The following is a 20,234-nucleotide window of genomic DNA, read 5'->3' on the forward strand; positions in this document are numbered from 1 at the left end:
TGTTGGTCTTGTATTTGTGACTGTGAAGCGATGCTCTGCTCTGTTGACGGCTGTTGTGTATTGTCTAGCCTACGCCCGAAATTGTCCGAGGTGGAGCTGTAAAATAGCAAACCAGAAGAAGCACCTCGAAAAAATCGTGAATCGTGAATCGTGAATCGTGAATCACGAATCGCGCGTGAACGACTCACGACTTGATCGACGTGCGAGCGCTGCGATTCACGAATCACGAATCCGCCTTGTTCCGTTCGTCCATCTTAGACTACGTCCTACCGAGACCGAATCATCACGAGCGTCGTCGAGCGACTGCAAGCTTTTCATAATGCCAGCCAAGGGTGAGTTGCATCTGGACGATCAATATGGCATGTGCGTCTTGTGGCTCCAGTACCATTAACGTATTCCATCCGACCTTGTCACGTTTGCCTGTTGATGATATCCAGGAGGAGGGAATGCAAAGAAGGAATCGGGACGCGCCAAGAAAGCGGCCAACGAGGACAAGAAAGCTGTCGAGGCGGCGGCTCGTGCTGAAGCAGCCGAAGCTGCACGATGGGACGATCCTGCTGGTGGGCGCGGTAAAACGGCTGCTGAAAAGAAAGCCGACAAAGCAGCCGAAGCTGCACGCAAAGCGGAAGAGAAACGTCGACTAGAAGCTGAAGATGACGCTTCTACGCCTACCGCCCCGGCCAAATCAGCTAACAAGGGGAAAGGAGCGCCCAAAAAGTCAGCGCTCAAATCGGGCGGGGCTACTGGCATCGATTCGGCCATCGCATCTTTCTCGGCCAGCAACCTCGATGACGCGCTGGACGCCATGTCGCTCGTCAATGAGAAGAGCGATAGCGCGAGCAAAGGTGCGGCTGCTGGAGCCATTGAAAGACACCCAGAGCGAAGGTTCAAAGCCGCATTCGAAGCATACAAGGAAAGAGAGCTCCCAAGGATCAAGGAGGAACACAAAGGATTGAGGCTGCAACAGTACCACGATCTACTGTACAAGCAGTTCCAGAAGCATCCCGACAACCCATTCAACCAGCTCAGCGTAGCGTACGATGCCAGCAAAGAGGAAAAGCTCGCGGCACTGGAGAGCAAGCGCAGTCAGACCGAGAAGCGACTTCGCGATGCTTAGAAAGACGACGATCAGGATGCACGTCCAACGCACAAACATGAAATCAAGCGTCCGTAGAGCGCGAGCACAGAGCAATTCAATCCTTGTCACCGATGGCGGATGTGTGAGCAGCGTGTGTTGAGCGATGCGGTCCTCTGCATTGCACGCTATGAAGCACGAATTGAGAAGAGAGCTTGTGCCAAGTGCCAAAGTGGAGGCGTCGACGGCGAACAAAGAATCACGAATCACGAGTCATGAATGGTGAATGGTGAACCGTGAATAGTGAATAGTGCGGCGCGTGGCGGAAGAGAAAGTTAAGCCTGTCGACAGACACGTCTGGATCACGCCACGCTGGGAGAACCGTGGAAAGCAGCAAACGAGGTTGGAAAATCACGAATCGTGAATGTTGCGCACCAGCCACCAGCCAAGCGATTCAAGAGGTTGCATCATCAGAGGCAAACCGGTTCCTCTCAGACTTGTACCATCTTTTGTCACCGCATTCGCAGCAGTCACGAGTCTCATCATGTCGGCTCGATCACTCGTTGGTGGCGTTCGCCCGCTTTGCGCATCACGCATTTGCGCCGCTCTGCCCGCTCTGCCCGCTCTGCCCGTGATGCGCCTTGCACCGCGTATTCTTGTCGCGCCCACCACGCCACTAGCGTTCACACCACGCATCGGTCGCACCTTTACCTCGTCCGCGCGCTCTCTCTCCAAAGACACAAGTTGGACATCGCGCGGCACGGTCAAGTACTCGGAACTCAAACCGGAAACCGCCGCGCCCTCTGGTGAGATCACGATCATCGACGTTCGCGAACCCAACGAGGTCGCCCAAGGCATCATTCCTTCGGCTGTCAACGTACCGCTCTCTCAATTCCAAAAAGCCTTTTCTGGTGATGGAGGCGACTTTCTGCGCGAATTTGCCTTCCAACGTCCCGCATACGACGACAAGGTGATCTTCTACTGTCGAAGCGGCAAACGCAGTCAACAGGCCTTGGAATTCGCTCAGAAGAACGGCTGGTGGAACGTCAGAAACTATCAAGGCAGCTGGCTCGATTGGGTCCAACAGGAGGAGGCTAGAGGCCAGGCCAGCAAGGTCAAGGAAGAAGACGATTGACCGCATGCCGAAAAGTGCCGACAAGTGCCAAAAAGCAAAAAGCGTGGTGCGAGTCAACAAAGCACATGTTTGTGAAAGAACACGCCAAAGCCCAACCATCGAAGATCCAAAATAAAGACGCAGTGTACAGGATTGCCAGTGTCGCTTGTGTCTTACAATCAGCTGCCCTGGTGCATATCAGTATAGCAAACTCATTCGACGAGCAGCGTCGCTCCACCTTGTCTTCTTGACAGCCGAGTACCGTGTGTGTCTGAATCGTCGACTGTCATTAACCGTGTGTCTCTTCAACGTGAATACGACCGGCGAGACCGTCATCTTTGGTAGCGTTGGACTGTTTGTACACATTATACACATTTTACGCAGGGGTAGCCATCTCGCGTGCCTGCTGTCGCACCCTCCTCTCGTACGCCGCAGCATCTTTTTGAAACATGGTAAACGCCTCGCTCTGAGCGGGGTCATGCGGGTTGGGATCGTTGAGCAGGTCCTGGATGCCCAACAAGATCTGCTTGATCGTGATGGCAGGCTTCCAGCCTTTGTCCTCGTCCAAGATGCTGAGGCAGACTGTACCAGAGGGAAACACGTTGGGGTGAAAAAGCGGTGGCGTGAACTTGCATTTAGGTGGTTTGCTTGGGTATTCTTCGGGGAAGATCATTCGTAGTTTGTAAAGGCCTCCTTCCCATGGCGTCTAACGAGGAGGTGGAAAGAGGAGCCGACGAAAAAAAGGACAAGTGAAGGGGCAAAGTGTCAGTACCTGTTGCTGAGCCTTGAAGGGAATCTCGCGGATGCGAAACCTTACATTTGCCTTGCCGGGAATGCCAACTTCCCAGTTCATGATATCGAGCGATCCATCTGTCGCCTTTGCTGGACGTGCGTAGAAGCCCTGCGGGAGATGGGGGATTCGAGATACAGAGGTGATGGCAAGGTGCAAGAGAGAGATGTGACATGATCAGCATATGAGATTAACATGACACGAAGGCGAATGGCAGGCAGGCGACTTACAAACGGGTGGTCTTTGCGCCATTGCTTGCGCTCTTCCGCTAGGCGATTTCTGCAGATGCCCGACATGGTGGCCAACCGGAACGATGCAGATAGTGTTGCAGTAGCGCCTAAGCTCGTGTGTGGCCGCTGACGAGTTCTGAGCGCTTGCTAGCAGGGCTTCGAAGGGCGAGCTTCGGATGAACAAGAGCGTTTGCGGGTAAGGTGCGGTTTGGTGCGCAGCTGGTGGCGGCGGAGTGTGGCTATGTGGTCGACCCAAGGTGCGCGATTGCCCAAGCTAGAGAAAGTCGTGCACAGCGTGTAGTTGAATTTTGAGCACGGCAGAAGCGCGGAGAGATGTGACTTGGCAGAGCGTAGGGGAGTTGACGCAGATGGTAGAGCGTAAGTTGGCAAGATGTCTAGGTAAAGCAAAGGACCAAGGATGTCGAGAGGCGTTGTGGAGATACAAAGTTCCAAAGCAACACACCTCTTAGTAACTTAACCGCAACACGCCAACAAGCAGGCACGTGACTTGTTGTGCTGTTCAGAAAAGAGATACGGCCTAACAATCGTGCATAGCTTTCACCCAAGCAAAAAGCACGAAGCGTGAAGGTGATCCGTGAATAATCGTGAATCACACGACTCGTGACTGCGCCTCCACTTTTCTCTCTCTCTCTCTCTTTCTCTCTCTCTCTCTCTCTCTCTCTCTCTGATACTGCTCAAAACAGATCCAAGCAGTATGAAAGATGGATGAGAGCTCTTTGATAGCACCGAACCGGGGAGCGATGAACAAGTTGGCTGGCGTTGACGCGATTGCATGCTATTGATAAGGCAAACAACCGCGATCACAGCTGACAGTGTCTTATGTCTAGGCTTGATCGACCATCGAAACACGAATAATGAGAGCGTGTGCCGATCAAAGTGCCGACACGATGTGAGCGAGCAAGCCAGATTGATAAGGGAAGCTAAGAGAGCGCGCTGACGTGCACTCGTGCTCGTGCCTGTTTGGAAAGACAGACAAAATGGCGCGACAAGGGTGAGTTGCTGCTCCACTTGCTTATAATATGAAAACCCTAAATTCATATAATAGATAAATAAATACTCACGACTAGTTAGTAACGGCTTGTGTACTAACTTAAGTTAACTCAAGTCCGCTAACATGTTGACACCCGTTTTGAATCCAACTTCACGGTGAAAGTTGATGCTGAATACAAATTCAAGCACGCACGTTGTACGCGCCACGCAGTGGATTGCCGCCCCGGACTGGAACGTATTGGTTGGTGTTGGTGCACGGTGTGCCTAAAGCGTAAATATCTGTATTCAAGGTCAAGTCGCAGAATCGTGAATCTTGAATTGTGAATGGCAGTTGGCCAGTCGTAAACGCGTCGCATGCTCAGTCGAGGTGACTGACGCTAATCAGGTTTAACTATACCTCACGCTGTTTGCCTCGTGCTCAAGCCAAACTCACGACTCAAAGCCGACCGACAGCTGCTAAACTCGTAACTGAGTTAACTTGTGGGCGCAGAGACTGTACAGTCAAGTAGCTGCACTCTCGGCTGCTGATGGAGCGTTGGCGCGTTGCGCAGTAAGCGGTGGAAATTGCGCTGAACAGATTCACGATTCGTCGTCATCGCCGTCATCGTCGTCGTGGGATGCTAACACACTCCGGTTCTTCGCTCTTCATGGTTCAAGTAGATCGGATCATTGAGCAGACGACGTCGAGCAGAGTTTTGAATAGCAAGGCATGAGGCTAGGCTCCCTGTGACGCTCGATCTCTTCATGTTGGTCGCTTTTTTGTGCCGCTCTACAAATAAGTTGTCAGGTGAATCATGAATTTGAACAAAGCTCATCCGCTGTTCAGAGCGTTATTCGTGATTGTGTCATTCACAACTCGTCCACTCGTGACTCTTGACTGTGACGGCAAACAAGTTCGTGAGACTAACTACTCACGACTTGCTCGACTCTAGGACTGAGTGACTCTCTCGCCTCGCCTTTTGGCCTCGCCTTTTGGCCTGATTTGATCCAAGATTCACTTTGAAAATCGCATCATCGGATCAACGCGTGCGGTTGCGCTCTGCTGCCTCGATTTTTTTTCGCCCCGAATTCACGATTTGAGCTGTGAGCTGCGAGCTGCGAGCTCTGAGCTGTGAGCTCTGAGTTGGGAGTTGTGAATGTGAATGACACCCACGACTGTGAGAGTTGGACATCCTCGAGCTTCGGATTATTGCAACGCATTCGGCTACTTCTCGTGGGCTCATCGCCATCGCCTTTGCATCAACATCCTCTCGTTGCTTCACGTGCATCCCCTTTCTTGATCTCGTATCATTCGGCTCCATCCACATTGACCGCTGCGTCTAGACACTTGAATTCAAAAGCGACGCAATTCAGGGATACCACCCGGTACCACCACTTTCTGTGGCGCGCAACTCCGTTATTCTTCTCGACAAGCCAGCAACCGTTCTAGCTAGCTTCCTATCTCAAAGTCTACACGCTCCAGTCGCATCACCCCTTCTATACACGCCGCCCATCGTACATCCACTTGCCCCTGTTCCTACTTGTCTGCGTCCAGGCTTATCCAGCCCCCTCCTCCGACCCACCTCCACCTACTCCGACAAAGCCTATCATCCCCTCTTGTCTGTCACCCGTGCTCTTGCTATCGCACAGGAAGCAACCTCTTCATTCGACTCGGCCAATCCATATCTTGTTTTCGTTTCCCTTCTTTCCCTTCAGCTCGATCGGCCGTGACATCACTCGCCGCATCTTGTCATCTATCGCTCCCTAGATGGCCACGGTCGTGCCACGCGCCAAAAAGCAGAGGACATTACCTGACCAGCTCATCGGCCTCACCCCTTCCTCCCTTCAAGGTGTCGATCCCATCAGCGTCTCCAGCAGTATGCTTGCACACCAGCATCCCATTCCTCCATCACATCAACAGCAGCAACCTTACGCGTATACCAACACACACAATCCGCCTGCTTCTTCCTCCACCATGTCCGCAGCAAGCGGCAGCAGGCCCGCAAACCCTGCTCCTGGCTTTCAAAGAGTCAATGAGGTCATCGGAGGAAAGGTGAGTACAGTGCTAGTCTACCATCGCCTACAGCGCTCAAAGTGCACATCTCTGATCTGCTTCTTGTTCCTTTTCTTTTTCTTTTTTTTGGTGGTCCACCTTCTCACCTCCGTGCAGGTCCAAGAAGTCTTTGTTATCGACGACGACACTCCACCACCAGCAAACGCGCTCAGCGTCCAGTCTGCACGCGGCCCGCATCTTGTCAACAACTACGCACACGTCAACGGTCATGCTGCAGCAGGCGCTCCTTACTCTTCATCGCTCCACGGATACGCTTCCGGCTCCGCCGCCGATCCACGCTACGACGCCAACGTGCATCTTTCCAAAGGCAAGCGTAAGGCGCACGACAACGGTACCACTGAACGCCTCTCTGCTGCTCATCTCAACATGTTGCCGCACGACGCCGACTTGATTGCGCCTGCACCTCGCTCTGGCCTGCATGGCGTAACCGCCGAAGCTCCCCTACCGAAGAGGCGCAAGCGAAGTCATCCCGTCAAGCCTGACCACATGCTTTCTGCTGGCGGCACATATGATACCAGCGAGGCTGCCACAGCCGCAGCAGCACACCTCGTAGCATCCGGCGCACCAGGCATGGTACCCGCCAAACGGCATGCACCTGAATTGGTCCAGGCACGAGTGCCGCCCAACTACCGAGGAGGCTATCCCGCAGGAACAGGCGTGCTCGACTATGCTGCACGCTACGACCCAGCAGCTGCCAGTGCCGCGTTTGCACACACACATCCGCCAGGCTACGAGGGCAGCGCTAGCACACGTGATTCGTACGCCAGCTCAGCATCATACGTCGCCGCAGCTGCCGCCAACAATGGTCCCATTGACGACGATCAGGGTCACTTTATCGTCAACGAGGGTGACTATGTTACGAGCCGATACAAGATCTTGCGGCTACTCGGCCAAGGCACGTTTGGCAAAGTGGTCGAGTGCTACGACAAGAGGCTACGCAAGTACGTCGCCATCAAGATCATTCGTGCAGTACAAAAGTATCGCGATGCGAGTCAGATCGAGATCCGCGTACTGCGTACCTTGCGAGAAAACGACCCGGGCAACGACAACAGATGCATCCATCTGCTTGAGACGTTCAACTTTAAGAATCACGTCTGTATCGTTTCCGAGCTGTTGGGCAAGAGCGTGTTCGACTTTCTCAAGGAGAACAAGTTCCAGCCGTTTCCGTCGTTGCATATTTGGCAGTTTGCCAAACAGCTCATGCAGAGCGTTGCGTTTCTGCATCGATTGAACCTGGTGCACACGGATCTCAAGCCGGAAAATATCTTGCTGGTGAGCAGCGAGCATACCGTGGTGGCCACTTCGAGGCGGCAGAACGCCAAGAGGAAGCACGTGCTGCACAACACCGAGATCCGTCTGATCGACTTTGGCTCTGCGACGTTCAACGACGAGTTTCACTCGTCGGTAGTGTCCACACGCCACTATAGAGCTCCCGAGATCATCCTGTCCATGGGCTGGTCTTTCCCGTGCGACGTATGGTCGATCGGCTGCATCCTCGTCGAGTTCTTCACCGGAGACGCGCTCTTCCAGACGCACGACAACCTGGAACACTTGGCCATGATGGAAGCCGTGCTGGGGAAAATGCCGGACGACTACCGACGAAAAGCGGAAACGTACAAGCCAGAGTACTTTAAGCACGGTGCGCTCAAGTATCCGCTCGCCGAGACAAGCAAGGACAGCAAAAAGTACGTCAGACAGATGAAGAAGCTTCAGGACCTCATTGCGCCCGCAACATCGCAATCGCAGTACAGCAAGCACAACATGCGATTTTTGGACCTACTGCGCAAGCTGTTGGAGTTCGATGCGGGCAAAAGAATCAAAGTCTCGGAAGCGCTCAAGCATCCGTACTTTATGTTGGAGGAGAAAGACTTTCCTCCGTGAGGCGACCATCTGGCGACCATCTGGCGATCCACTCGCTGCTTTTCAACTTCGCTCTTGCATGCATATACAACGGTCTTTTGCAGACCTGTGCATTGCATCTCGTTGCACAACGCCTATGATCCCAAAGTGTATCACTTGACTACATCCTCTTTTATTACCGGTATCGCTTAGTTGGCTTGCTTTGGTTATTGTTTGATTGTGTAAGATTAGTAGCTTTTATGTCGCACGCAATGTAGCCTTCGCAGCGTTGGCAAGACGAGCACGTCTGTGTACCGCTACTTCTGATGGTCTGCACAGGCGCTGGCGGCGATCGCTGCAGTTTGCGATTGAGTGGGGCTGAGCCAAGCAAAGCGTTGAAGCGTTCAGGCGTTCTCACGTCGACGTTTGGCGTGCATGCGTGTCAGGGTGCATGCGTGTGCCAGAACCACAGATTTCACGATTCACGATTCCAACCGTGAATTCCACAATAACTCGTGAATTGCACGATTCACGATTTCAAAGCCAGCGTAGCACGTCGTGCGTGAGACCAACACCTTACGAAACGCTCATCAAGTAGACACGCACCACCTTGACCTTTCTCATCCTCAGAGGCTGTCCCCTTCCCAAACCATCTTCAAGCCAAGCCAAGCCAAGCCAAGTGGTTGCAGAGCTATATATATCTCTCCCTGCAACCCAGACGACGCGCAACTCCGATCGCATACAGACCGAAGCAGAATATCGAGACGGCATAAGGTCGAAACGATGGATCCGGCTTTCTCGCTCGCCGACTAGCTGGCGGAACTGCATCGACAGCAAAGCTCGCAAGCGATGGACGACGAGTTGGACTTTGAGTCGCATCATGCAGCGTATGTGGGTGCGGCGTTATTGGAGGACGAGCTTGGCGCGGTGGGATCGATGGATGCCGAGTTGGAGCGGTTGCATGTTCAAGGTCACGACTTGGCGTCCGAGCTGGATTGCGATTCACAGCTCGATCCTGTCTTTGCAACGGCGCAGAAGGACGAGGAGGGATTGCAGAGCTACGCGTACGATCGGTCGGCTTCGACGATGCAAGGCGCTAGCTCGTGTTCGTCGGCGTCGCATGCCGAATCGTCGGCAAACGCTACCAGAGCAGTCGACTCGCCCGCCCGCACACCCGGCTCTTGCATCTCGATTGCCACGACCGACATCTCGGATACGCTCGCTTCCACCCAGTCGTTTCTCATGCGTCTATCTACACTTTCGTCCTCATCCACTTCGGCTCACGCTTCAATGGATGCGGCTGGTATCAACAGCGTCAGTGCCGAGGTCGAAGATACTGCCGCACTCGAAACCGCCGCTGCAAAATACCTCATGTTGGTCTCGCAATGCAGCATGCAACGCGAAGCGCAATTGAGAGAGCTACGAGAACTCGATCGCAAATTGGAACGCGACACTGCTTGCTTGCTACCGTCGACCAGCAGCTGCTACGCTTCCGACCTGTCACTTACCGACCTCATGGACGACGACCAACGCTTTTCAACTTCGCCGACTCAACGTCCACTTCGTAGAACCACATCCTCCCTCAGCAGCGATACGACAATCACCACGGTCCCCGCTCTCTCATCCGACGTCCTTCTCGACCCTGCGCTCTTTGCACCCCTCTATACTTCAACCTTGTCGCTCGTATCATCGCTCAACGGCCTACACGAACATGCACAGGTCACCAAGAGCTCAACCGCCGATGCTGCGCGCAAACTCAGGACTGTCAAAGGTCTCATCGCGCAATGGAAGGGCGACGTGGAAAGCGCACAAGTGAGCGAGCTCTGGATCCAACAGAATCAACCTTCGCCCAAGCACCATGCTGAGCTCACCGATCACGTTGACAGGCTCACCTCCAAAACGTGGGTCACACAGCAGATCGAGTGGTGCAAAAATCGGATCGACCAGGCAGAAGGTAGAGCCAGAATCTTGTTGACTCCCGTCAGCATCACAGCGTCGAGTTGATCCTGTACTTTCTGGACGATCGCATGTCCACCATTGCACTTGCTTTGCATTCACTTGCAGTCTTGTCACCACTTGTCGCTACACATTCATGCATGGATTTTGTGTTTTGGTCGGGAGCGCATGCACGTTAGTTTTTCGAAAAGTAATACATGAGCACGTCTAGCAGCGCGCGCTTGCTCTTGAGCTCGGCCTGGTCGTCGTCGTCACGGATAGTCAGGCCAAGAGCGTCAAAGATCCTTGTGTGACTGTCTTGCGCGTCGATGCGAACCATGTCGTTCAAATGCCTCAACACGGTAACTGCGGTTAAGCGTTTTTCTGGACTGGCATGGTGGAGAGTAGAGGTCAGCAGCGGAGCTAGACGCGGGAGGAAATCTTCGAGCACGAGTTGCGCAGGCAGACGCACAAGGAGCGGAGTGAAACCTGAGCGGAGGACGGCTACCGTCGACGCGTCTGACAGCGATCGAGAGAGCAGAGCGTCGAATCCGAGGACCGGATCGCAGCGTCCCGACCATGCGCCAAGGATGGATTCAAATCCTTGCAGAGCCGCTCTACCCGCTACGATCGACGAAGACGCCACGCACGACGTGCGAGTACCACAGAGCAGCGTGATGGATTGCAACACCACATCCAACAGCTCACCCTCTCGATCTGTCGCGCCAAACAGGCTGAATTGGTTTTCGACTAATCGAAGCAGTACCACCTGCGCACTCATCTGCAGTTCCCCACTGCCTCCCCCATCGCCGACGCAAAGATACCGCTTCAAACCATCGAAAAGCTTGCCGAAAAGCCCGCCTTCGAGCCATGCTTGCAATCCACTCGAAAACGCTCCGTCCGACTTGGTCGCCCAAGCCACGTTGCTAAACGGTCCCCGTTCAAGCACCATTTCGTCGTCTTGCTCCGTGCGCTCGTCTGCTGCCTTGGTCGCAGAGATGCCAAACTCACTGGATAGGCGCGCCAATCTTCGGAACGTGCGAAGATCCGCCGTGCCGTCCATCAGCGCTTGAATCCACGTCCAGACTTCTGGTTTAGCTTTTGCCGGTGAGGCCGACGCTGTCGACGCTTGAGCATCGAGCCGCTTTGCTCGATTCTCGAGTGCTGTGCTGACGCCGTTTGTCGGCGCGCGACGAGACGGAGTCGATGACAATACACGATGGCTCGTCGTTGGGGCGTGTATGTGTCCCGCGCTGATATGCGACGCCGATGCCGATGGCGATGGCGAATGCATCGTTGACACAGGCCTCGGCAACCCGGATCGACGAACAGAGGCACTCGCCGGAGTCGTGGACGAATTTGTACTCGATGTACTCGACGTCGAGATAGTCCGATGCGACTTTGGCTGTGGTGTCTGCTGCAACGCATCAAGCGCATTCTGTCGTTCCAAAAGCACCGATTGCGTCTTGACAGCTCGTCCACCAGAAGCGGGCATCTTGAAGGGCGAATTGAAGTCCATGCCCATCAAATCCATTGATGCGTCTTCCGGAGCGTTCATCTGCAATGTATCGTCTTCTCCCGTGCCGTTGTCTCGCGAGCTCGTAGCAAACCGAGCTTGCTGTGTTGCGTCAGCGGTCACTTCTCCATCGTCAATTCCGTCGATGCCGTCGATGCTGAGGTTCTCCAGGTCGGCTTTCAGCGTGCTGTGCGTTACCGGTGGCGCACGATTCGATCGAGGAGTGCTCGCAGCCCCTTGCATGCGAGCCGAACTCGATGAACCTTGCGATGAGTATGACGACGAAGATATCGCGCGACTGCGAGCCGAAACCGGACTCAGACCAGGCGAACGAGGGTGTGGAGGCGTTTCCCAGCTAGTTTGCGACAGATTTTTACTCTTGATCCTAGCATTAGGTGTAACAGCCGGGGTTGGACTTGTGGGCAGGGGGACCGAGATAGCCGTCTGGATGCGCTGATGTGCCGTCGGGCTGATCACTACCGTCAGCTCGGTCGCCGGTTTAAGGTTTGCTGCGCCTGCGCCTTGACCCCCTGGATGATGTAGGCTGCGGTTCTTGATTGGCATGAACCCTGTGCCTTTCTTGTTGTTTGCAGCAACAGGAGTGACAAAGTCTTCCACCGATGCCTGTTGCTCCAGATGCTTCTGGACCTGCTGCTGCTGCTGCTGCTGCTCAGCTAACGCAGCTCGAGCAGCTGCGACACGAGCTTCGTGTGCAGCCGCAGCATCTTCAGCTTTCTTGCGATCCCTTTCCTGCGCCGCTTTGAGTGCTGCAGCCTTTTTGGCTTGGATTAGTGCCATGGAAGCCCCACCAGGTCTGACTCTCACTGGTCCACCGTCAGCCTTGGGCTGCTGTTCGACAATTGTATCAGTCTCTACGTCGGACGGCGCCAAGGCAGCCACCTGCTTCCTGATGGCTGGATCTAGCGAGTTCAAGAGGGCATTTGCCTGAGCTGCCCAGTGTCTGTGAAAAATCCAAAAAGCTTCCCTGCTCTTGGTCCTGGCGGCAGGATTTGAGTCACCGACGCCCTTTCTCATACATTTTTCGAGCAAGTCCAAGCCACCATGCGACTCGACAGCATGCTTGCGATGCGCAGCATGCGTATTAAGAACAGTGCAAAGATGTTCGGCGGCAGCGGTACGAGTGGCGACGTTTTTTTCCTGGAAAGCTTGCCAGATCAGTTGCAGGTAGAGTGGGCGGAAGCTGACGTTGACCATGATGGCTGCTGCAGCTTCCTGTGTTGCGTTGGCAATGAGCTTCTTGGTGAAGCCAGCCATACCGACGAGATGTATCAGGAAGGCTTCGACGCAGGGGGCCAGGTCGTCACCGAGCTCCATCGCTAGCTCTTGCACAAGATGAATCGCATGCATCGACAAAGTTGTTCGCAAACTTGAGATACACTTGAGGATCCCCTCTTGGACAGCTTTGAGCTGAGCCACAAAAAGGGTCTCGCCAAACTGACGGTGAGCACCCGAAACTAGGAGACCGCGGATCTTAATCATGGACTGCTCTCGGTTGAGCCAGTTATGTTCTGACTCTTTATTTTCGAAGAATGGCATCATGGTAGTGAACGTGCGTTCCAAGTCGGATCGGGAGGCGATGTATACCGGACGAATGCCGTCAGCTGCAGCGGTGGCGGATGCGGACGGCATGGATGGGAAAGTGGTGCCTGCAGCGGGCGCAGACTTCATGTACGAGGTCGGTATGGAGGCATCAGCGCCATGAGACGAGTTGAATTGGCTGCGTGTAGTTGGGGCAAAGGTTGTTGGTGCTGGTGGACTGAGCACGGGCGCCGAGGTTGCTGCGGATGGTGCGCCAAGAACCTCACGAAGAATGGCGTCTGCTGTCTGCTTGCGGACGGCTCGCTTCTCGAGCTCTTTCTTCAAATCTGCTTTTGCGGCTGGCGTTGCACTACTAAACAGCGTTATCAAAGTTGAGCGAGCGCCTTCTCTAACCGTAGCATCGGCGTCCAAGAGCAGCTCAACGGTGGTGGAAAGGAGAGGCCTGATGGGGTACTTTTCGCAGCTCTGCCGCAGGATAGGTAGCAGCAACACGGACTGCTCTCGAACTCTTGCAAATTTGGCGGCGAGACCTGCCTCTCGTAGCGTGCGTTCGAAGATGCCGAGCGGTGTCTCTGTCTCTTTGCCCTTGCCCGAGGTGGTTAGATGACCCGAGCTGATGGCATAGGCAGCATTACCGAGTTCAATGAGCGCAGTGCGGGCCGCTTCCCTGATGCGTTCTTTCTGATCGCCGAGTTTGTCGATGACGAGCAAGCCAACCGAGTTGACGAGCATGCGGACATTGTGGTTGAGGAGCGAATGAGAATCTGTTGCATCGCCGGAATAGATCATGGAGGCATACGTGGGAATGAAGGAAAGTGAGGCGGTGCTAAGTGCCTGATTGGCATGCCTGAGTGCCACTTTGACTGCCGAGGTGACGGCGTCTGCTTCGACCACATGGCCGGCTGACTCTAGCAGAGACTGTAACGAGTGGAGCGCAGCTACTCTCTTGTCGACTTCAATGTTGGACTCTATGCGTTGCGCCAGCTCGTATATGGCATCTGGATCGGCCATTGTGAGCGCTCGCGAATGTAGGCGCCGACACTAACCTGCTGCGACCAAGTCGAGGAGAGCTTTTGGGTGTGGTCGTAACAAGAAACGATGATCGAGATGAGCTGTACTGGAGTTTAGTCGGTATTGCTGATCCTGATCGGAAAGTGGGTCGATTTCTGGGACCAACAGGCGGCGATAAGGACGAATGGCGGGATGGAAGCACAAAAGGAAGAAAGTGGAGCCTTCGGGTTTGGCGAGAAAGCGCGTTGCTTGGTTGGTGCGTCGAGCCAAATCACGAATCGTGAATCGTGATAAACTCAATAACTCGTGACTATGTGAAATAAAGTGAGTGAGTGACGAGTGTTGTTCTGCTTGCGCCGCGTGGAGTTGGCTCTCTCTCCAAAGCTAAACAACCACGAACAGCAACGCAACAGTGAAGCATTCACGATTAAAAATCACGAATCACGAATCACAAATCGTGAAGAGACTACGCAACCGTCAACGACGACGCACTCACGACTCACGACTACCGACTACCGTAAACGCACGACGCGTCTCGCATCGTGGTCTGGCTGTTGGTCTAACATTCCTTCCCCTTTTTTGCATTCGTGATTCGTGATTCGTGATTTCTGCGCTCAGGCTTCACAACCCTAACACAGCGTGAGTTACGACGTGCGAGTCACGTGTTGTCGTGTGTTGTAGAGAATCGTGAATCGTGAATCAATCACGACTTTCATGCCTCCACTCTGCGACTTTTCGACTCTGTGACTTGTGGGTTTCTCGTTGGACTTTGCTTGAATCGTGAATGCTGAGTCGTTGCAGAATGACTTGCTCACCAACCGCATCAACATCGGCAACGTGCAAGCGCGCCAGCTTCTCCATCAACATGTCAAGTCGGAAGCGAGCCCACGATAGTATCAGCCCGGACACGAACGATGACGCACATCTCTTCCAACACAATTCAGGAGATGACAAGCTGGCTCATGAATTAGAGCAAGAACGACAGAAGATCCTTGCTGCTGTCGAGCAACGTTCAAGTTCGTCTGTACGCAAAACCCAAGCTATCTCAGATACGAGCGATCGTGCAGAGCGCAGTGACCACAGTGTAGATCCAGAAATGTACGATCGAGATGACTCCAACGACAACGACCATGCTCCCGAAGACGACGACGACGACTCACAAGACGAGTGGCAACCGCCACAGCCCGCACCCAAATCCACCTTAAGGCGGTCTCAACGCGGGCAAAGACATTCCAGCTCCGATGACAGTGATGATGCAGTCCATTCGGGTTTGCCGGCGGAAAATTTAGAGCCTCTCACCAAGAAACTGAAAAAGACGGTCAATGGCACGACCAGTGGGAAGAAATCGAAAGCGAAAACAAACGCAAGAGCACAGGTACAGGCACAGGCGGACCCACCAACTTCTGAATCAACGATCGACGAGCAACAAGCAGATAACTCCTTGGACGAGGAAGCTGAGCGAGTACAAGCAGAGGCCGAAGCAGCTGCAGCATGGGCCGACGTCCGTCGTCGCAAGGACGCCGCTGCTCGAGTCGCACCGTCTGACACCAACGGGCCCTCTGCAAATGCAACCACAGCAATTAAACCCGTCGCCTCTGCTCCTTCACTCACAGCATGGCTAGGAAAAGGACCCTCGGCGGCCTCGTCTGTCGTCGAACTCGCTTCCTCGCTACCCATGCCCACCACCTGTGCCTCTGCACAGATTGTCGATCGAAACTCGCTCTTTATCGGATACGTCTACCCTCTCACCACCACCTCGTCCGCCTACATTTCAACCATCTTGTCCCACCTCACCCGAGTCGTTCATCCAAAAGTGCCTGTGAATTTACTTCCCCCTCAATTCGCCAATGCACCATCCAACAAACGCGGGTCCTCGCACGATATGTACGCCTATCGCGTGCTTGAACTGAAACGTGGTCGAAGCGGCATTTCTGGGCCTGATGATTTTTCGCTTCAAGAAGACAAAGAAGACGATGGCGAACGATGGGGTGGAGACCGCGTCCTCAAAGTCGCCAGAGAAGAGGGTGCGTCAGATGTGCTGGTGGTTGTGAGCAGGTGGTATGGCGGAGAGCTTCTGGGTCCGGTCCGGTTCGATCATATCGAGAACGCGGCGAGAAACGTCTTGGAAGAGTATATGCGCAACGAGGAGGTGGATGAGTTCCGACAGAGGATCCAGCATCTGGATCGAAAAATTGGCAAGATCAAGCACAGCTTGGGCGCGGAGAGTGGGACAGATGTGCACAACGTGAATGCCTATGAAGGCTTGACGGTGGAAAGGGGACAGAGGTTGTGGTTGGCCAGACAGAAGGCGTTGGAGGCTCTGGAGAGATACGCGGCTGGGAAGGCCAGTCAGCAGCCAGTGTCGCAGACTCAGTCGCAGGAGGATGGAGCCGAAGCAGTCACACGAGTACAAGCTGACACAATGGCTGGCACAGCAGCACCGGAGACAGAAAAGCCATCGCCAGCAGACCTACCACCAACGCTCGTCCCCAACTCAGTGTCACAAGCTACAACAGTAAAACTAGAGCCCAGCACCACCGATCCGCGCACCGCGTCCACCCTACTGTCACCGCCCATCAAAGCCGAGTCAGCAGAGCCAACAGAGCCGACTACCCAACCGACCCGCATCAAGCGCGAGTCCAGCACGTCACCTACCGCGCTCCATACCGACGCCATAGAGCCGCAGCACGACATGTTGCAAGCGGCCAAGCTCGAACAAGACAACGCCGAAGATCTCACAGCCTGGGATGACCTCTGCTAAACCCTGAACCTCGCTATCCGCACACTGTATACTAGCACTTTGTAACACATACTCTCATATCACACGTCATCCATTCCACGTCTTGCACACTCACTTTCGTGACACGCTCTCATCGGTCCGAACATGGCCCTGGAAAAGGTAGGTTTGACTAACGTGGCAGCTACAAGGTGCACGATTAGGAAAAGTAGAACTGGTCGTTCTTCTTCTTAGCCTGGACCTCCTGGATTCCACCATGGAAGTGCTCGTGATCCAAAATGGTTGCACCCTCCCTCAAAGCAATCATACCTGCCTCGACGCAGACCGCCTTCAACTGAGCGCCATTCATCTCGTCTGTTGACCTAGCCAGTTCCTCAAAGTTGACGTTAGGGCCGACGGCCATCTTCCTGCTGTGGATCTCCATAATTCTGGCGCGCGCCTCTTCGTTCGGCAAGGGGAACTCGATTTTGCGATCCAATCGGCCTGAACGCAGGAGTGCGGGGTCCAAGATGTCGATTCGATTGGTAGCAGCGATCACCTTGATGCGTTCGTCCGACGAGAATCCATCGAGCTGGTTGAGCAGTTCCAGCATGGTTCGCTGTACTTCGCGATCACCCGATTTGTCCGAGTCGAATCGTTTGGTTCCTATCGCGTCCAGCTCGTCGATAAAGATGATCGCGGGCGCTTTTTCTTTGGCCAATTCAAACGCATCGCGTACGAGCTTGGCACCGTCACCGATGAACATCTGCACCAGCGATGGTCCGGCGAGTTTCAGGTAGCATGCGTTCGTCTGAGCTGCACATGCACGCGCTAGAAGCGTCTTGCCTGTACCAGGCGGACCGTACATGAGTGCACCCTTGGGTGGTCGAATACCCAAATTTTTGAATTTCTGCTCTTGCTGCATAGGTAGCACGATCGCCTCGACCAACTCTTCGATTTGCTTGTCCAGACCTCCAATGTCGGTGTAGGTTTCGGTAGGTCTCTCATCGACCTCCATTGCCTTGACGCGCGAGTCATATTCAGCGGGCAGCTTGTCAAGCACCAAATAGCTATCCTTGTTGACACCAATCAAGTCACCTGGACGTAGCTCTTCCGCGGGCACCAGACCGATCAGGGGTAGAAAGATCGTTTGGCGTGTGCTCGTCTTGATCACGGCACACTTGCCCTTCCTCCTCGCATCCAGATCTACATTGGCACCTTCCTCGGACTCCTCATCGATGTCCGGATCAATGTCGAGGATCTCGACGACGTTGCCGACCAGGTATGGAAGCATCTTGTTCTGCTTGATCTTGTCCGAGTTGTCCTTGATCATGTCGCGCTTAGATGACTGTTCGTGCATCAGACGCATGTGTTCGGAGCGCATCACCTTGACGTCGTTCTCAAGCAGACGTGTACGTGTTTGAATTTCGTCGATAGATGCGTCGAGGATCTCTTGGTCCAGCGACTCCTCTTCGGGTTCGGCAGGTGCCATTTTGGTATCGCCGTCTGCAACAGCAGTGGAGGAAGAAGAAGGGCCCGCCTGGGACGCGTTGTTGGTGGGCGGCTCACGGGGTTGGCCGTTGTCATCGGTAGGTGGTTGTGCGTCAGCCATGGTGCGTGCTTGCTGTTATGGGTCGATTCGAGCCAAAATCGATGCGCCCGTTGCGTCTAACGAAATGCGATTTGGTATCGGGAGGTGCAGATCTACAGTCGTAGCTCGACGAACACAAGGACAACGTGGGTTCGAGCCAGAGGGTGTTCGGAAGAGCTGAGAATGGAGTTAGAGGAAGAAGCAGCTGCTGAACATAGGTCAAAAAGTGTTGACTTTCGAAGCTCAGCTGTGTGCCATGTTGCGTGGATCGTGGCTGAAGCGTCGAAGCTGCTGCCGTTTCGCACACCCAAAGTGGAGTCGTCGATCACAGTATGCTCGCGCGTCCTCTTCGCGTGTTCAATTTCTCCGACTTTTCCCAAAGCCATCTGTCGACCTAACACTATAGACAAATGTTCTCGAATCTTGAATCGTTATCGTGAATTTCGAATCCACGATCGTAATCACGAAGCTGTGAATCGGGAATTCTACTTATGACTGTACACAGTGTCGTGAGTTCGAATGTTCGCCAGACTTTGCACAATCGTGAATGCTCGCATGTCCCAAGCAAAAAGGTCCCAGATGCTTGCTTTCTCGCTCGGAGAAACTCTTTTCATTTGCACGGTAATTGTCCATGCAGAAAGCAATCACCAAGAACAACGGATAAGCATTGATGATGACGATGAGTGTCAGAGCTATGGCTCAGTGTGATAGGCGCGTTGCGCCTTGGCGACCACGCCATTCTCAACCAACTTCATTCTGAGCAACAGCCGCCTGGTCTCCCTGCACCTCTTGTCGCCCAACTCCACCGCAGCATCGAACACAGCTCTGCGTGGGTCTTTGGTCTTGTACTCCAGCGTGTGTGTGATAGCGTCGATCCTGGCGTCGCCCTCCTCGGCCGCCTTACCAGGCAGATTCTTGAATTCTCCTCTCTCGATGCACGCCACCAGCTCTTCGATCATCTGTTCGACACTCCAGCCAAACGCTGTCGCCATCCTTGGGATGCTAACTCGATCAAACGGCGTGAAAAACTGTCGTAGCGCTCGTCGGGTGAGCCTTGTTCGCAGAGTTTCAACGTGAGGTGCAAGATACGGATCGAGAAGGTGTCGTGCTTGGTGTTGATCCAGGATCTCACCGACTTTCTTGAACTGGGCCAAGCTGAATGCTTCCAGCAGCTCTCGAACGTATGGATCATATTCGAGAAAGCCGCGAAAGCTGGTGTTCTCTATCACTTGCGTCTTGAGCGCAGCTCGATCCATCGTGGCAAGACTGCATAGCGCTACGTACAACGATACGTCCGAAGGGCTGATGATGTCAGAGAACGAAGAGCTAAGTGCTGGATCGATGCTCAGCAGAATCTTGGCTGCTTTTTCGTAAGATCGACGACCGAGTTCGGCCACTGCATTAACAGCACGGAGCTTGGCGCTTATCTCGTCAACGCGCTTCCGCGAGGCGGCGTGCGTCGGGTCCTCTGTGCTGGATCCAGCCTGGGCGTTGGAAGACGACGAAATAGCGGTCGGCACCGCAGCGCTTCCGCCTGCACGAAATAGAGCACCTATCGCATCGGCTCCCGCGGTAGATGCGCCTTTTGTCGGTGGCACTATGTTCGAAGTACCGAGAGAACTAAGCTTTTTCTCACCGACACTTGCAGATGGTAAGAAGGACTCCAGCACTCCCTCGGCCTTGCTGACAAACGTCTGAATGTTGGTCCAGTTCTGTAGCACGAGGGACGCTTCGATCACATTCATACACATTTCGAGGACATTATCGGTGGTAGAGCCAGTAATCTCGCGTCT

General features: G+C 54.1%; 9 protein-coding genes across 9 annotated transcripts in view; 5 read left to right on the forward strand and 4 right to left on the reverse strand.

Annotated features, from left to right (window-relative positions):
• Nucleotides 1-319: 319 nt before the first annotated feature.
• On the forward strand, nucleotides 320-1,117 carry UMAG_11758 (uncharacterized protein; the record flags this gene model as incomplete). The annotated part of the gene is made up of 2 exons (XM_011392697.1): nucleotides 320-332; nucleotides 438-1,117. The coding sequence occupies 2 exons, from the start codon at nucleotides 320-322 to the stop codon at nucleotides 1,115-1,117; spliced, it is 693 nt and encodes a 230-aa protein (XP_011390999.1).
• Nucleotides 1,118-1,619: 502 nt separating this feature from the next.
• UMAG_04541 (uncharacterized protein) lies at nucleotides 1,620-2,210 on the forward strand (the record flags this gene model as incomplete). Its single annotated transcript, XM_011392561.1, has 1 exon — nucleotides 1,620-2,210. One exon carries the CDS (start codon nucleotides 1,620-1,622, stop codon nucleotides 2,208-2,210), a length of 591 nt encoding a protein of 196 aa, XP_011390863.1.
• A 355-nt stretch (nucleotides 2,211-2,565) lies between these two features.
• On the reverse strand, nucleotides 2,566-3,275 carry UMAG_04542 (putative E2 SUMO-conjugating protein UBC9; the record flags this gene model as incomplete). Its single annotated transcript, XM_011392562.1, has 3 exons — nucleotides 2,566-2,895; nucleotides 3,007-3,090; nucleotides 3,210-3,275. The coding sequence occupies 3 exons, from the start codon at nucleotides 3,273-3,275 to the stop codon at nucleotides 2,566-2,568; spliced, it is 480 nt and encodes a 159-aa protein (XP_011390864.1).
• Nucleotides 3,276-5,967: 2,692 nt separating this feature from the next.
• UMAG_04543 (uncharacterized protein) lies at nucleotides 5,968-8,154 on the forward strand (the record flags this gene model as incomplete). The annotated part of the gene is made up of 2 exons (XM_011392563.1): nucleotides 5,968-6,252; nucleotides 6,370-8,154. 2 exons carry the CDS (start codon nucleotides 5,968-5,970, stop codon nucleotides 8,152-8,154), a joined length of 2,070 nt encoding a protein of 689 aa, XP_011390865.1.
• Nucleotides 8,155-8,961: 807 nt separating this feature from the next.
• UMAG_04544 (uncharacterized protein) lies at nucleotides 8,962-10,116 on the forward strand (the record flags this gene model as incomplete). The annotated part of the gene is made up of 1 exon (XM_011392564.1): nucleotides 8,962-10,116. The coding sequence occupies one exon, from the start codon at nucleotides 8,962-8,964 to the stop codon at nucleotides 10,114-10,116; it is 1,155 nt and encodes a 384-aa protein (XP_011390866.1).
• Nucleotides 10,117-10,243: 127 nt separating this feature from the next.
• UMAG_11759 (uncharacterized protein) lies at nucleotides 10,244-14,134 on the reverse strand (the record flags this gene model as incomplete). The annotated part of the gene is made up of 1 exon (XM_011392698.1): nucleotides 10,244-14,134. One exon carries the CDS (start codon nucleotides 14,132-14,134, stop codon nucleotides 10,244-10,246), a length of 3,891 nt encoding a protein of 1,296 aa, XP_011391000.1.
• An 865-nt stretch (nucleotides 14,135-14,999) lies between these two features.
• On the forward strand, nucleotides 15,000-16,895 carry UMAG_04546 (uncharacterized protein; the record flags this gene model as incomplete). The annotated part of the gene is made up of 1 exon (XM_011392565.1): nucleotides 15,000-16,895. The coding sequence occupies one exon, from the start codon at nucleotides 15,000-15,002 to the stop codon at nucleotides 16,893-16,895; it is 1,896 nt and encodes a 631-aa protein (XP_011390867.1).
• Nucleotides 16,896-17,070: 175 nt separating this feature from the next.
• Nucleotides 17,071-18,342, reverse strand: UMAG_11760 (putative proteasome regulatory particle base subunit RPT5; the record flags this gene model as incomplete). Its single annotated transcript, XM_011392699.1, has 1 exon — nucleotides 17,071-18,342. The coding sequence occupies one exon, from the start codon at nucleotides 18,340-18,342 to the stop codon at nucleotides 17,071-17,073; it is 1,272 nt and encodes a 423-aa protein (XP_011391001.1).
• Nucleotides 18,343-19,133: 791 nt separating this feature from the next.
• UMAG_15013 (uncharacterized protein) overlaps nucleotides 19,134-20,234 on the reverse strand; it is a gene marked incomplete at both ends in the record, with an annotated part of 1,695 nt that continues 594 nt past the window's right edge. The window contains one exon of the mRNA XM_011392725.1: nucleotides 19,134-20,213. Within this exon, the coding sequence (XP_011391027.1) occupies nucleotides 19,134-20,213 (1,080 nt within the window). The remainder of the gene's footprint in view (nucleotides 20,214-20,234) is intronic.

Source organism: Mycosarcoma maydis, chromosome 13 (assembly GCF_000328475.2).
Source record: "Mycosarcoma maydis chromosome 13, whole genome shotgun sequence".
Taxonomy (NCBI): domain Eukaryota; kingdom Fungi; phylum Basidiomycota; class Ustilaginomycetes; order Ustilaginales; genus Mycosarcoma; species Mycosarcoma maydis.